Raw genomic sequence first — 16,664 nt, 5'->3', positions numbered from 1 at the left:
TCTCTGAGCTGTAGTGACATTTTTAATAGTGTGGTGCAAACTGTAAGAGGAGAAAGTTTGCCTTCAAAGTAAAAGTCGTGTCCTCAAGCAGCAACAAACACATCAAAAGGTCTCTGCATCACACTTTTCACACTTTAACTACCACTTGATGAGTAGTTTGCGAGTGCTTGCAGACAAATTGGCGTCTTCCTTCCAACATGACATGCGGGTTTGTGACTGCAACTGATCTCTAGGCCTGTGTGACTGAAGCCATTACCATGCTTCTGTATGTGAAAAAAACTGAAATTAATACAAGTGTAACACAATTCCCTCTGCAAGTTCCTAGTAGTGTGTGCTTTGAATTGTGCTTTGCAGGCTAAATATTTACAATATTTGCAAAATACCAACTGGCGATCGACTCAGCCAATCACACATGATCAATTCATTTAGTCACTTTACCCTAGAAGATCCCAACCCTGACTTACATGGATGTTTTCTTTTAATTACTTTAATGTATGTAATAACTTTAAAAAAAAACTGAGAGACCAACACATTATTTTCTCTTTAGGCTTTTCAAAGAACAGACGAGGCTGCCAGTAAGACGGGATGGAAAGTTGCCACACAAATTCTTTGCGTGAATTTCTGAATTGGAAGGAAACAGAAAAAAACAAGGTGAAGTCAGTGTGTGTGGAGGTGACAGGGTGGAGGGCAGGGCCGGAGTCCCAGCAAGAACTGCTTCACTCCATCATGTGAAAAGGATGTTGTCCTTTGACCATTTCCTTACGATAAGCCCGGATGCTTTCCTGCTCTGCTTTGTTCGCACACTGTGCACAACAAAGTACAAATACACTCACACACTCACACAGGGCACAGCACACACAGGAGCAGCCCAGCCTAAAATGACATCACCACTTAATCAGCCACTCGCAGTGCTGATATTTAGGAATCACCTAACCTTGATTCAATGGGGTGTCATGGTGGCTTTAACTTCACAAACGTTAATGGATCTGATCAATCCCACCTTACCACAGCTTCTTAAACAGTACACCTTTATTTTATTCCTTTTTAAAAAGAAACTCCTGAATATTAAAAGCCTAGAATAAAAAATTTGCTGACCTCAGTATTCAACATAGTCACTTTATTTACATGACTGAAGAAAAGCACAGGAGGCCCACTTTAGAGCAATTGTACAGCAAATGATCAAATCATTTAAGACGTGTTTTAATGCAGCTTAATGTTACCTGGCACACAGGAACATTCGTAACTCGTCTCTCCCTTCTGGATGCAGGTGCCTCCATTTTGGCAGGGTGACGGGTTGCAGGGGAAGTAGCGGCTCTCACAGTGCTTGCCTATGTAGTCCGGTGGGCACTGACATCGGTAGTTGCCGACCTCGTTGATGCACACCCCGCCGTTCTTGCAGGGCGATGGCTTTATGTCGCACTCGTTGACATCCTGTGTGCAGGTCATTCCAGTGAAGAAGGGCGTGCAGGTGCAGATGTACTGGAATTCAATGACGGAGCACTGTCCACTGTTGGCACATGGATTAGAGGTACAGGGGTCGGCTCGTTCACACTGCTTACCTGAAGGCACAAAGATATTGTGTGAAAGATTAAACACATTGCTAGATACAGATTTCTGGGATTTCACAACCTCAAAATGACCCATAAACAAAGAGTGTTACTTTTGTTATCCAGTTATCTAGTTTCCAATCTTATTTATCATCAACCAACCATTGGTTCAATATCATAGCACTGTTTTATTTTACCTAACCATCCAGGTGGACAATGACACTTGTAACTCTGGAGATTGTCCAAAGCACAGGTGCCTCCGTTGCGACAAAGTATGCTGGTGCAGGGATTGACAATCTGGCAGTGGAGGCCTACGAAGCCTGGCCTGCAGCTGCAAAAGAAGTCCACACTGTTCTCGCTTAATGTGTGGTGGCACATGCCATCGTTCTCACATGGCGAAGCGGTGCATGGATCAGGAAACTGGCACCTGTTTCCTAGGAATCCATCACGGCACCTGGAAACAGCAGATGAGGGAGGTCAGAGGTCAGTTTCTTTATGAGAAAGATAATCATTTTGTCATATTTAAACAATTTAATATGTAAGAGGTTTATACTTTAAGTATTAATAAAAGCCATGATAAGAACTGAGATTCTCAGCTGCTAATCAGGGTGATGTTTGGATTATACTTTATTATGGATTATACTTTATTTTTATTTACCATTTACTCTTCATTTTTCTGAGGATGTGCACACTACTTTCCAAAGCAAGCCAATGTGCTAGAGCTAAAACTGACAAATTCATATACTAAAAGCTGCCAGTTTCTTATTTAATTGATTTTTATTTATTAATTGGACTTCTGTTTAGCAGATTTCAATATGCATAGTATACATATAGTACACTAGTGTATATATATATATATATATATATATATATATATATACACACATAGTATACTCCCACTTTTTTCCCTTTAGTGATATGAATTGAAGCAGTATTAGTTTTTTTGTAGACAGAGTGGTGAATGCGTCACATTCCCAGTAATGAGAAACTATGCTTTAAACGGGACATTTGTCTTTCTACTGTCACCCCCTGTGGACAATGTGTTTGAAGCTATAAAACAGAGTGGTCTGGGCAGCGAGGGGAGGGGGACAAGCTCCTGTGATGTTTCTCACAGGTTGTTTCTGAGTCATAAACGCTGCTCGGACCCCAGCGAACAAGTTCCCAGAGAGAGAGCCGCTGATCACAGAGGCACATTCACACATTTACAATTACAATGAGAGGAGCTGAAAGCATGTCCCCTGAGGATGCGCGCGGCTCAACAAAAGGGCCACACACACATACACATACTCGCACAAAGACAGACGGTGATCGCTATTTTACACAGGGCCACACACACATACATATACCCGCACAAAGACAGACGGTGATCACTATTTTACACATGCATACACACAGGCAGAAAGATTACATGAAGGAATGTTTCACAGCTCCTTGCGTATCCACAGATTTGTGGGCTGGAAGTAAAGTAAAGCCATATTTCTTGGTATGGAAAACTCTTTAGTTTTAACCAGCCACTTACATCTAACAGACACACTCTGTCTTAACCAAAAACTGATTGAGGTTTAATACTCAGTCCTTTTTGCTGCTCTAACTGACCCATAAATCCAAGCAGTTCACAGCATTTCAAAGATTCAATCCTATTGTCAATAATGCTGGTTGGCTAGGGGCACAAAAGAAAAATCTGTGGTATTTGGAAATCTTGTTCCTAATCCGTCCTTCCCAAAAGTGGAGGTATGAGAAAAGCAGCCATCATGGCACTCTTCAGCAGCTCTGAGGACTGGAATCTGCTCACTTTGACCCTTTTGTCAGCACTCATTCATCCTGTGTACAAGGCAGCATCTATGCCACAGTTTGAGCTGCAAGCCAACATTATGGCAACTTCAAAGCACCGTGCCACCACCTCAGTGCTCGTTATTCTGTCTTCCCCAGAGAGGATTTGCTCACGCATCAGACAAGAGGATGGGCAGGGGATGAAGTGAAAGACACTGCAGTGCAACCACTCAAGATTCATGAAAGATTTCTGAAAAGTGAATTCCCATGTAGCGGAAAACTACATAGAGAATGTCCTAAAATGCAGATTTGTTTTTTTGCTCTGTTGGAGTTTTTTTATGCACATGCCTGACCAGCAAGAGTTTTCTTTCTCTTGTTTTGTTCTCACACAAAAACCATTGTGCACAAAGCATGAAAGACATTAAAAAAAAAACCAAATTGCTCTCAAATACCTGACCCGAGCCAGCCAGTCTGTTAGCACTGAGGGGCTGACAGGACCCTGTCCCCAAACATTCCCAGGGCGTCCACCCTGTGTGTATGTTAGTGTAAGTGGGGCCGAGCTGTGGACCCTGTGCAGGGACAGGCGTGTGTTTAGACAGGGTCTCCCCCTCATGGGATTAGACAGCTTTAGGACTGTGGCAAAGAAAAGAAAACATGACATGCTAGGCTGCCAACTGCATAAACAGTAGCAGTGAGTGGTGGCATTTCACCATGTCTAGAGCAAAGAGTGGCACCTTGCATGCTTGTCATTTAGTCTGAGGCCATTTATAAAAGTAGACCTACTCATTCCAGCTCTATATTTTTATTTATGGACTCTAGAAGAGAGCATTATGTGATTCACAGTGAAAAATAATCCTTATTTATTAACACCAGGTCAATGTGATTTGTTTGAAAGAAGCCAGCTTTCTTCTGATTGGCTGCTTGTATCATGAACAAAAGGTTTGAACAGAGTGGGTGGGGCTTCTGTGCTCAGAGTCAGAGCTGTGTGCCTGAGATAACCATATTAAGTATATCTGCTGTAACTGACATCACACAGAGCCAAGAGTAAAAAAAACTCCACAATAAACTGTTGTAAACCAAGCCTTTTCTGAAGACCTACTTTTCAAAGGAAGTGAAATGTGAAATGTCTAGCTATTATAAAAAAAACAACCCAAAAACCCCCCCACAAATTTTCCACAAATTACTTTACAATGTGCAAATGAGACACTTTGTTATTATATCCATCATTTAGTCAATTACAAGGTCCTCTCAAAGACACATAGTCAATATCTTTGATGGAAAACGTCTAATCTGTCAAAAAACATTGTAAAACATTTTGATTAATGATCTGAAAATACTGCCGTTTCTCTTACAGTAAAATTGTTGGCAACTTTTCAGGACACATTGTTTCCAAATGCCAGTAAAAGACACATAAATCTTTCACACCTAGAAAAGAAGCAAACCCTGGTCTGACGCTAAGGAGAATTACCAGACTGAGCCATTAGACTTGACTTATGCACATAAAATGTGTCTTGTCCTGATGACCTCTGGGTTTTTCCAATCTGAACCAAGAGAAATGCTCAGTCTGTCATGAAATGTCAAATAAACTTAAAAAAGCAACACTGAAAACTTCTAAAAAAAAATGTAAATTCATATTTAGTAGTTACAAAGTATTTCAGCAGTCTATGCAGCAGCAACACTGAGTTAATCTGATAAAACAGCTGTACATTAAAATCTATGGACATTCTTCCACATAGAGCATCTCTATTTAACCCGACAGGGGACAGTGGAAGTATGTGTGTGTTGCAGTGAGTCTGGGGGTGGGGAGTCGGCCAAGAGAAAATTTGGCTGCTAGAAGGCCAGTCCAGCTAAGCCCCAGCGGTGGCGGGTGCTGAGGTCGTGAGGCGCCACACGAGCTCGCTGGAAAAAGGCCGCAGGGAGCAGGTGCGCATGCTAATGAGGAGACAGCAGCTGCTACCCCGGCCAGTCATCCCCCCCCCCCCCCCCCCCCCTCCCTTTTACCCCTTGTCTCCCATATCCCCAACACTTAGCCTCCTTCCTTTCCATGGCACCCCATCTGACTACTGTCCTCATCTCTCACAAAAATAAATGCGTTATGTTGTGATTCACTATTCTTTTTAAACTAGTTGTTTCTGGCTTGAGGTATTTATTAACATACTGTAAAAATGTAAAATAGCAATCAAAAGAATGGAAATTTAAGGACTCAAAGTTAAATAACATGTTGATTTGGACATTTTTTCACAGTGTTGGTATTTGAATGAATGCCCCCCACCATTCCCACAAATACTTAGCAGTAAAAATGAGGAGTGAGAGAGGCATAGAAAGGAGAGCGAAGGATGAGTGGGCCCATTGTTTTTCCTCCCCATTCAGCGCTGACCACAGGCCGGGCGTATTCAGCTGTTAGACCTCCTCTTTCCTCTTCTTTCTCTCTCCCCCCCCCCCCCCCCCCAAAAAAAAAAAAAAATCTTTCTCTGAATTGTCCTTCCACTATATGTGCTCACTCCTGATTTCTTTTTTTTTTTTCACTTCCTCTGTTCAAAGCTGTATGGCTGCTGGCATCCACTCGCTCCCCTCTGTGCACTCTCTTTCCCTCCAAAACCCTCTCTCTCACCCCTTTTCTCCTAAAACCCCTTCTTTTCATTTGTAAGACAGCACAGTCGGATTTATAACTCGCATCTGCTTAATGCTCATCCTCCCAAAAGTTTCATCCAAGATACTCCAAGCTGCTCTGCAACTTTTTTTTTGTGGTCTGCAATGCTGGAGGCCAAGCACAAGGCAAAAGGAAAAGCTAAAAATCCAAAACACACACACAGACGCACATAGACAGAGACACACAGACATGCACTGGGACAAACAAAGACGTCTGAGAGAAAGGAAACTGGTTTGGTTTGGTTTTCAAGGAGAGAAAGGCAGAAAGGAGGCAGAAGGAATTTTCTGGTGTTTACTCTAAAGAGCCTCCTGTCCTGATTCTTAACCTGAGAAACCTCAATAGGGGCTTGCTGGCAGCTTCCCTTTATGGGTCTTGGAAAAGACTTGCACTAGCTTTTGAAACCGGTTTCTGCCCTCACAAAAACAGCTCTGCATCTCACACCAAGGTCTAAAAGACAAACAGACAGAGCCCCTTGCACCCTTACCTCAAAGCACGTGGACACACTATTCAAACACACTCCGCCTGGGATGCTAGCATTAAGTCAACTGTAGCACACGCTTGACAAAGAATGTTAACAGTTTGCTCTTTAACTTGGCGATAGCCTGTCAAGTACACACTCAGCACAAAACAGCTTTTACGGGAATCAATTTTAACTGCCTCGATAAGAGCCCAAACACATAAAAAAAGGTGGGTAAGACAAAAGATATTCAACGACTCTTTTATCAAGTCTTGGCTGTGTTCAAAACAAACAGAGCAAAGCAGCTGCTTCAACAAGTGAAATCTGCCCGGCCCGGGAAGCGGGATAATCTCAACAGCAGTCGATAAACTGGGCTGCTAGAAAGGTAAATAAAGAAGACATGAAAAGTGGAGCACAAATCAGAAGCTGAGCAAATATCAGGTGTTTGGGAGGTATCGTGTAACTGCAGCACAGCAGTGGAATTATCTCCGCGGTAAGGCCGATACTGTTATTATCTTTTCTGTCATCCCTCCCCAGCAGCCCTCATTGTTCTCCTCTGCGCTCACTCCCGGGCCATCTCTTCTTCAGTCGCTGCCGCTGTAGCCCGTGGCAACAGGTCTGCACCACTGATGGGATGCATAACAGGGCCGGGCGGCGGCTCGAGCCTGCAGCAGATGTTGTGGTGACATCTGACCCTCAGCCAGGCGTCACTCTAAAGGGGTTTTCCTCAGTGCCGAGCCAATCTGCCATCTGCCATCTTTCTGAGGTCACACGCAGATGGGAGCATGTAATATGTAGGCTACACATGTGCACTGTATACAAATAAAAACCTAGAATAAGCAAAGAGATTTTGGCAGCTGCATGGGCCTTGCTTTATGTGCTCTTTGAGAAGCTTAGTGAATTAGGTTGTGTATTTATTCAATTACTGTGGCATGTAAAGCTCTGTGAGAAACAGATCACTGTCTGGTTCCATTTCCATTAGCAACTTGATCAGGATTTTTTTAGGATAATTCTTTGTTTCGCTTGATCTGCTGGGTATTAAAAACACCCGTCTCATTTTCCAGTAACATTTTCAAACACATAAAGACATTTCACTTACTATCATGGAAGAAACTGGAAAAACTGGAAGCTAAAACTAGGACTTTGTTGGTATGATAGATTTTAACAGTGTTGGAATAGCCCATTCAGCCACCTTCTTTATGGCTTATAGATTTTGAATGCCAGTCAACAGAGGTGCATGTGAGAACACGAATGTTTAAATCACTTGGATTGGACATTAATCTAGAGATGTTCCTGGTATCTAATTTACTAGTCTGATTAAAAAAGCACCAACAAAAAGTCAAAAGTGATTTAAATGGATTGTCTTTAATCAGTCGACTTCCGAGTAAAGATGCCTGCATGATGTACAGCTGTGCAAATGCGAGAGCAAATCAATATCCTGTCCGGTGTATTCACAGGGAGCAAGTGGCTGTCATGTGTCCTGCCACCTGTATTTCCAGCGGTGAGAACATGTCTGAAGTGGACGATCCCCTGATGTGTGAAACATGCGAGACAATGGTCTGTCACATTTCTCCCAGTTTCTTCAACTAATTGTTTTTCTCCTCCTCCTCTCCTTTCTCCCTTATAAGTTTGACTAACTGACCTTGTGTCTAGGAGTCAAATGATGTAGTTCCTCTCTCTCCCCCCTCCCCTTATCTCTCCTGTCTCCCCACCACCTTATCTCATTTCCTGGCTGTTTGGTTCATGTCTGGTCTAACTCCCCTTTGGTCTCATTGGATCTGTTTTAGTAGCACTGCCCAGGGGTGAAGGGGCACTCTCCCCTCCTTTCCACGACACTTACCTCTCTCTTTCTTCCTCTCCTGTGTTTTCCCAGCAGTCTGCACAGTAGCAAACACCTCTTTAACACATGCATTTGGCTTGAATCACGCAAATATAAATAACTCTTCACTAAAACCGAACCTGGCACAAAAACCAGGCTTGTTGTTTGTTGTGGAAATGAAACCAAAGTTACCATCAAATCCCAACTGGCTACAGAAATTACAGGGGGAAGTGCTTCCACTTCTTGCCTTCTCTTTATATTCATCCTTCTTTTCCTCCCTCTCTAATCGTACAGGAGAGCTGACCTGGCCAGCCCACATCTGGCAGCCTTCATTAGAGACCCTGTTTATTTGGGAGCAGTATAGCCCATGGGAAAGAAAAAGCTCCCCTTTGGACAAAACACTCAGTGTGTGTGTGTGTGTGTGTGTGTGTGTGTGTGTGTGCGCGCACATGTCATGAGCGTAATAGCAGCTCTAATGACTTCTGCTACTGCCACTTTACGAGGCTGGGAACCACTTAAGGGCTTCACGGGTGTCTGAAGGTGTAACTGACAGCACAACAGGATCCTCAGGTTGTTACTTCAAGGGTGAGCCAGAGCATGAAAAATTGTCCAACATGTACATCGCTGTTAAACTGTTGGCTGTTAAGACAACCCTGTGTGTGTGTGTGCTAACAGCCACAAAACAAAGTGAAATGACTGTAACTTCCAAACAGCCAATGTTTAATAGTGAAAGTTTCTACTGCTCAAAAGGACTAATACATGTTTCTTTTAGGTTTTCCCAGCCTCTTTCTTATCAGATTATCAGGTTGATTTAAGAGTGAAAGCTGTCACTTTGGCTTACTTATTTACTACTTTGTTTGCCAGGTTTCTCATGTCAGTCCTGTTATTTTAAACACTGAAGGCAGCTAGCAAAACATGATGATTATCAGGCGTTTTCTACCTTTAAAAGAAGCATTTCTTCTGTTATTTCAAAACATACATACAAGATAACACCAAGATTAAACCTACTGATGGTTGAAGCAAGTTAATTCATCACTGCAATACAATGCTCTGATGTAAACCACAATGGCTGCACCTGCAGTCCACCCTGCCACCATGGAACAGAGAGGAAAGCAACAAGGAGCCCAAAGATGTCCTCAACAGAGGCTCCACCACACAACACACAGGACCCAAAAGATGGACTTCTGAGATCCTGGTGGCAGTCACAAAGAACGCCTCCAAAAGTCATGTGTCCATGCTCTACAGCTTTGTGTTGGCATGAGGTGGAAATACAGAACATTTGGTTGTAATACTGTGACTTTTTAACATTTATTTGCATTACATTTCTAATCTTTAAATATTGTATCAGTGTTAGAGCTTTAGAAATATCTCCACCAATTAATACAATTGAAATTCACCTCAACACCTTCCCTTCAGTGTCCCCACTGAATAAAACCCCCTGCTTCAATGTAATAAAATCAAAGTTAGATTAGATTTGATCACTTCATTATATTTGGTGCACTCACAGAGAGCGCAGACCTTTCTATCAAAGGCAAATTCTGACCACTCCCAAACAATCCTAGCACACTATGATTCCTGCTGAAACTTTTAACCCTTGAGCAAATCTGTACTTTTTATTTTTTGTTGCCATGTAACAGACACTAATATCAGTCCTACAATCAGCATTACTGCTGTTATAAACTGCTCTGGTTCACGATAAAGGCATCACACTCCACTCTCTTAATTATTCTGTTTGTGAGTGTGACTGCAAGCTAAAAGCACACCTGGCAGACAAAGTCATTTTTCTATGTGAAGCTGAATGGGCAAAACCACAAGTAATCATGGGTATTATGGAGCATGCTGCTGTATGGGAGAGTGTGTGTTCCTCCTAGTTGTTATACTATAACCCAAAGACAGGTGGTCTGCCGGAAGGAAAATAAAAGAAATGAGGAAGTGTGGTTTGGAGTGTGCAAAGCTTCTTTGTCTCTCTCTCTCACACACACACACACACACACACACACGCTGACTGTCAGTCCTCTTAGCCTATGATCAAAGTTTATGTGATTTGTCTTGGCATATGCCAAACAGGGGGGGTTCAAATATCACTAATCCTCGGCACTGAGGTTCCCCACCACCAAGTCGCTTCAGTCAGCCAGAGCTCTCCTCTCACCAGGCGGACTCGAGCCAAAGGGAACCTAACACTGGCAGCAGTGGCCATATAAAAGGCTCGCACTATGTGCTTCTCGTTGTGTGATGATATGATCAGATACGGCACCTTTTCTTCCCTTAGGCCACTTGGATTCTGCTTCCTGACTCTGAATAGAGGTGCAGGGGGGAGTGGAGAGCATGCGGGGGAGGCTAAGATAGACTCATCTGACTGGAGTGAACAGAGGTGCCATTGAAGAATGCCCAGAACCGGAGAGACAAGGGCTCACTTTCACTGAAGGTGGATCTAATACTGTAGCAGTTGCACATACCAGCAAGGAATTAACGACTGGCTGTTATCTGAGGCAACGTTTGCTCAAAATGCCAACAAATGAGCAGATCCTAACAGCAGGATTAAACTTCTCACATTTTCAGAGCCTAAATTTGTTAACCCCTTTCAAGAATTAAAGGAGCAGATATGGCTACTGAGTGTCGCTGGGAGCACAGGTGTGTGAAGGCAGGTGTGTTCTTAACGATAAATTAGAAATAAACAACTTTACCCGTATTTTTTTTCAGGGAATTTCCAACCAGCTCAGTGTGTGCAGGATGAAAGTGAAAAACGTTATGCACAGCGCTTTCAAGCTCATAAATTGAGAGCAGAGCTTAAGTTTTGGAAACAAACAAACACACAGATGCATCTCAGCAACAAGTGGGCCAACTTAGTTTACTCACAAGGACTGTTGCATGCAATCGAAAGTTGCAAATGAACCATATCAAGGCATCATGTCATGTTGCTATGATTAGATCTTAGCTTGAAAAAAAAGTGTATTAAAGCCCCAGTGCTTGGAACTTGGTCCTCTGTGTATGATACAGTTATAAACTTTTCATAATTAAATACCTGGACAAAGGGTTTTTGTCCCCCTAAATGCCAGAGTAAGTAATAGTGACCAAACAAAGGGAATTAGAAAGCAGCTTCAAACAAGGGCCAGCTACCTTCTGTAGCTGAAGTAAATAAAGGCATTGGATGCTGCTATAGTCGAGAGATGACAGTGGGTCTATAGTATTCATCTGGCCAAACTCCGATCCTTCACCTACTATGCAAACTTAAACCCTTGCAACAGCTCACCACTTCACGCTGCTATCAACATGCTTTCAGCTGCGTTTTTTCATCACTTTGACCAGCTAACGGTGAAAGTATGTGATCTCTCAGCAGCATCCTTCCTCGCCCCTGTCCCAGCCTGACATCTCTCAACTCTCAGGAAAGAGAGGGAGCTCTGCTGCAAGCTGCTTTGATTCTGGCCACTGTGCCACTGGAATCTGTGAGTTATTTTTCCTAGTCTGGATTGGCTCAGCTCTGTCACTGCCTTCTGCTGCTGCCAAGCCTACACAGTAAATGAGAGGCCTCCTCGAAGCTCTCCGGAGATAAAGTTCAGTTGGGATGTCATTGGGCCAAGCCAGATACGAGGATGAGGTATTTATGGCATGGCATGTCAAGTAGGCATCTTTGACAAACTACATAAAACTGAACTATCCAATGCCACTTACTTGGCCTCGATATAGCACTTGAGTTCGAGAGTGGCAGCTAATTAGTTGAGGAGAAACCCAGACTGTAATTCTGACAAGCATGAAGAAGAAAAACACAATCTGTGAGCTGAGAATGTTGTAAACATTTAACTGATTAAAAAAAGCGCACATTAATCATCATCTTACACCTATTTTTACACTAAGCTTCAAACAGGATCCACCTGGTTGCAATTATTTCTCGCTGTTCGTGTCGTGATACTTCCAGCTGTGCTGCTTTAACAAGAGCTGAAGCACTGGCTGGATCAACCCACTTACTGTGGAAGTCATCAATCTTGGAGAATGAGGTTCATGTAAAAAGAGCGATAGCATCAGTAAACGTCTCTCTGAGTTTTGGAGCTGTAGAGTGAAGCAAGAAGCTGGTTTGTTAATCTCTTACACTGGTTCACTTTGAAGATCAGCTTACTGGCCAATTAACCTGATAAGTACTTAGGATTGTATATTGTGTTTTAAGGTTCTGGGGAAGCTTTTTAAAGGCTGAGAAAATGACTTTTGGCATTTCATCAGTGAGAGACTGCAAAGCAAAATATTGTGATAGAGGCAGAATTCGCTTTAAAAAAAAAAAAAAAAAAGAGTTCAGCAGTGCCGTTTCTTGCATCATGTAGCAAAAATCCAGTGACTTGGTCTGCCTAATACTAGCAACTGAAAGTCTACAAGTATATAACAGCTTATCCTGCATTGATTCTGTGCATTTTTCATCTCTTTTCAAGTTCTAAAGCTTGCACACAGGACTTAGTACAACAGTGACTGTGTAGTAATTCACGGTGCCCTTAAATGTTGCTCTAAATCTCTACTTTTAACAATATTAAATTTACTCTTGACATTGAGAAACTACACACATTTATACGCACAAAGCCTAACAAAATTCTTCTTAACTTCATATCACTGTGAATAACATATTGTAATAGAAATGCAAGAAAAACCAAATGCCCAGAGCTACCTTTCAGAAAAGATGGAATCGAAAGCAGTTACTGTTTTATTGTCTGTTTTATGTCTATTTAGACAGTCTGCCTGACCTCAGAGAACCTTTGAACTTTATTTTTTTTGGCCTTCTGGTGGTGTGGTGACAACTAACACAATGAGGGAGAAAACACTGAAACACACAAAGGCATGCTGAACCTCGTGTGCCCGCTCAAACCTTTTCAAAACCGCGACGATGCCCATCTCCATGTTTAATTGGAGACGTCTGAGAGGGAAGACAGTGCAGGGGCACAATGATTGCTTTGTGGCCCAGTGAGGAGGTGGGGTGGGATTGGGTGGGGGTGAATACACAACAAGACCAAATTAAGATGTGGCAAAGGGCCAAGATGGCTGCCAAGGTCTTTCAGTCCCAAAGCTGTGACCTGGCCAGCCCAATCACTCGGCGGTCACCGGTCTTTGCGACAGTAAGGTGACACTGGCTGATGCAGCTCATGCCAGGGTGGAAATAGAGCCAATGAAGGCTATTGTTGCGGGAGCATGTTGTCGGAGCATCTGAAGTGAAAACATCTCAAAACACAAAACTCTGCAGACAAAATGCAGAACTCGTGCCCATTTTAAGCAGTTTAGAAAATCCTCCAGCCTCTGCCATCTGTCCAGGGGACTGAGAGAGAGAGAGAGAGCACTGAGGGCCATTGAGGAGGGGACCAAATCCCAGGAGAGAGGAGGGGGGGGGGTTGTAGGAGGACAGGGTCTGAGGGTCTCTCTGGGAAGCCTCACCCAGATTAGTCACACAGAATTAATCGTAGGGGAGAACAATGGTCGCCGAGCTTCTGGCAAACCCAGCTGTCGCTTCGTGAAAGAAAAGAAAAACAAGATTTAGGGCTGCGAGAGTTTGGCTGCAGAGGAGAGAGTGTGGTGGCAGTAACCCTGTCCTCATCAATGTCCACTCAGTTTCTGTCTCAGCTCGCTGGCCATTTGCGTCCCAGAAGAGTAACAATAAAAATGAAAAATAAAATAAATCTCATAGATTCCACAATCCCACATCTCTTCCGTGCAGATGTTTCTTATTATTCTTTGGCTTAAAAAAAGCAAATGCAGTTGTTGAACTTACTTGCACTCTTCGTTGCCATCTAGAGTTGTTTGACATTTCCCCTGGTTCAAACACGACTCCGCCTGTTTGGAGCATCTCAGACCTGCAAACAGAAAGTTTTAATACTTGTGTGCTTTCCTCACACTCCTCTGAAATCACTGATTATTGCCTGTACAACAATCCCTCCAGGTGTTGCAGAAAGAACAGCTTCCAAATATGTTTGTTTCTCCCCATAAATGTAAAATCTAAGTGTGAATCACATGTTGTAGTTTAGCTGTCCTAATTTAAAAAAAAGACTGTGCCATCTCGGAGGATAACACAGCTTTGCGATATTATTAAAACACACAAACGCGCTCACACTGCTCCCAATCCAGAGTGCAAAGGCATGCGTTTACACACTAGTGAGAAAAAGTTGAGTGTTTGCCGGGCAAGTGCTCAAGAGCTGCCTGCAGAGCAAAAATGCGCAAACTGATCCAGGAGAGGTGAAACCGTAAAGGTTTTGCTAAATCCAACAGGTGCAAAAGAAATAAAAAAAAGTAAACATCATGACTGTTAATTAGCAGATGAACCCTGCAGGCGGCAATAAAGTTTGGAAAATTCTGCACTTTAGCCTCAGTTCACAAAAAAAGTGAGCGCATCAAGATCAATTCACACACTTTGGACATTTTACAGACTAAATAGTCATAAAAGTGATTTTTTTTCTCTCAACTTTCTCAAGCAGGAAACTACCACCGAGAGATTCCCCCGCCACTCACCTCGTGTTACTCCTATCAGCGACAACAAGAAAGTTAGTTTGACAGACAAAATATGCATTCCTTCTGGTTTAAAATGATTGTACAAATCCACGTGGGTTTTTTCATAGATCCGATAATGTGTCTTCCTCTTCGACAGTGAAAATACAAAAACTATTTCAGTTCATCCTTGAGTAAGGTCCACAGAGAGAGAGAGAGTTAAAAAACACACAGTAACGCTGAACTCCGAGCATGAGATGTTGTCACTTCGGGTCCCGAGTTGGGAATGATCTGATCTCCATCCGCCGCTCCGCACCGAGGGGCGTTTTTCTTCCACGGACACATGAACAATCACTCAGTTGGTCCCCAGACAGGCGCAAGCTGCACAACTTGATAAAGTGACAGTAAGGAAGTTTGTTTGTGTTTCCCCCGAGCGGTTTTCCCATGTAGTGAGAGGTTAATTAACGCGTCTGGATCATTAGTCCTGCAGATTACATCAAGTATTTACCGTGAGAGTTAAAAAGAAACTGTTGGGCACTTTAAAAAAGGGACTGGGCGTTAATCCAGTCGATGTATGAATTATCTTAGTCCTTAACATCTTAAATAAAGACAGGCTCTACTTTATTGTACTTTATGCCAGTTTAACGTGGTTAAACGACTTCACAAGCCTGATAGTTTTCCATTTTAATCATAGTGACAGCACTTTACTGTAAAACATTACACAAACTCAAGGAAAATAAACATGAACATTATTAGTCAACTTAATATTTCAAATGCTGGTAGTCCTGATTGGAGTCTTTTAATTTGAAAGGGTTGCTTTGAGTCAGTGCATTCACTTTTAAAAAAAAACAAAACATGCTGATTTTTACTTAATCCACTTTTATTAGATAGCTTTCATTGTTACTCTGCGACCTAAGATGCTATATAGTACAAAATACATTAAGTGATTATGCATTTTTATAAACACTTTTACAAAAGCTGGTTATACACGAATAGACTGGTAATAATACAACAGCACCGCGCTGTATTATCATGCATTTTCACAGGACAACTCTCTATTTCTACAGAGGTCGAAGTGATACCCAGTAACACCTTTTTGCATATAAAATAAAGTTTAACTGTAAATCCAACTCTGAAAACAGTACATGGTTGATAATGATAACTTTAACCATTGCTACCCTTTTTTCCACTATAAAGACACATCTCCTGGATGCACTGGTACGCATCTTCAGTGATGTATCCTAGGGTCATCAGGTGTTTCGGGTCTCACATAACCATTTCAAGTGAATACGTAGGTAAAGTTTATTTATAAAGTGATTTTCATGGAAATGAATTCACAAAAATGCTGCAAGATCAAAAGAATGAAAACTAAGAATAATCACAATAAAACTAAACAAAACTAAAAATTAATATGGGGGGGGGGGGGGGGGGGGGTATAACAGTACAAGACCTGTATAAAACACAGAACAAAATAGTATAATGGATAGAAGATCATTAAAAAAATGTTACTATTAATAAGAATCACAACAGTAATCCCCATTACATAAACATGTTTTACCTGCTTTTTATAGAACATTAGTTTATTAGCTTGTCTTTAAACTGCTGCACCCCTCCACCTGAGCATGACAAACAGCCAAAGCCTGTGAGCAGTTATGATCTTCTACAGTGATAAATAAATGCTGACAGAGGTACACGCAAATTTTCATTCAGTACGCAGAGTCAGCAGTTCCCATCAGGTGGTCTGTGAACAGACTTTAAGCAACTTCACACAGGTAACGGCTGTCATGCACAGCTAGACAAAACAAACTGATGACACCTGTTTATTTAGTTTTCTGGGGTCAGTAGTTGAAGTCTCACATTTAGACCTAATAAGAAAATATTACATCAAATTAAATATTTCCTTTTATGTTGTTTTTTTTGGGAAGAAATAACTATTAAAATAATGCCTTATAATGTCCCAAAGATTTCTATTTT

The 16,664-nt window shown here is 42.2% G+C and overlaps 1 protein-coding gene across 1 annotated transcript in view; it reads right to left on the bottom strand.

Annotated features, from left to right (window-relative positions):
* The window catches only part of notch1b (notch receptor 1b), a 43,053-nt gene extending 28,063 nt beyond the window's left edge, over positions 1-14,990 (bottom strand). The window contains exons 1-4 of the mRNA XM_080893327.1: positions 14,715-14,990; positions 13,981-14,062; positions 1,745-2,001; positions 1,221-1,559 (exon numbers count right to left, since the gene is read on the bottom strand). Of these exons, the coding sequence (XP_080749453.1) occupies positions 1,221-1,559; positions 1,745-2,001; positions 13,981-14,062; positions 14,715-14,772 (736 nt within the window). The 5' untranslated portion in view covers positions 14,773-14,990. The remainder of the gene's footprint in view (positions 1-1,220; positions 1,560-1,744; positions 2,002-13,980; positions 14,063-14,714) is intronic.
* Between the last annotated feature and the right edge of the window lie 1,674 nt (positions 14,991-16,664).

This window comes from Rhamphochromis sp. 'chilingali' (genome assembly GCF_963969265.1).
Source record: "Rhamphochromis sp. 'chilingali' genome assembly, chromosome: 10".
NCBI classification, from domain to species: domain Eukaryota; kingdom Metazoa; phylum Chordata; class Actinopteri; order Cichliformes; family Cichlidae; genus Rhamphochromis; species Rhamphochromis sp. 'chilingali'.
The sequence above is the reverse complement of the archived record's forward strand: the minus strand, read 5'-3'. Positions and strand labels throughout refer to the sequence as shown.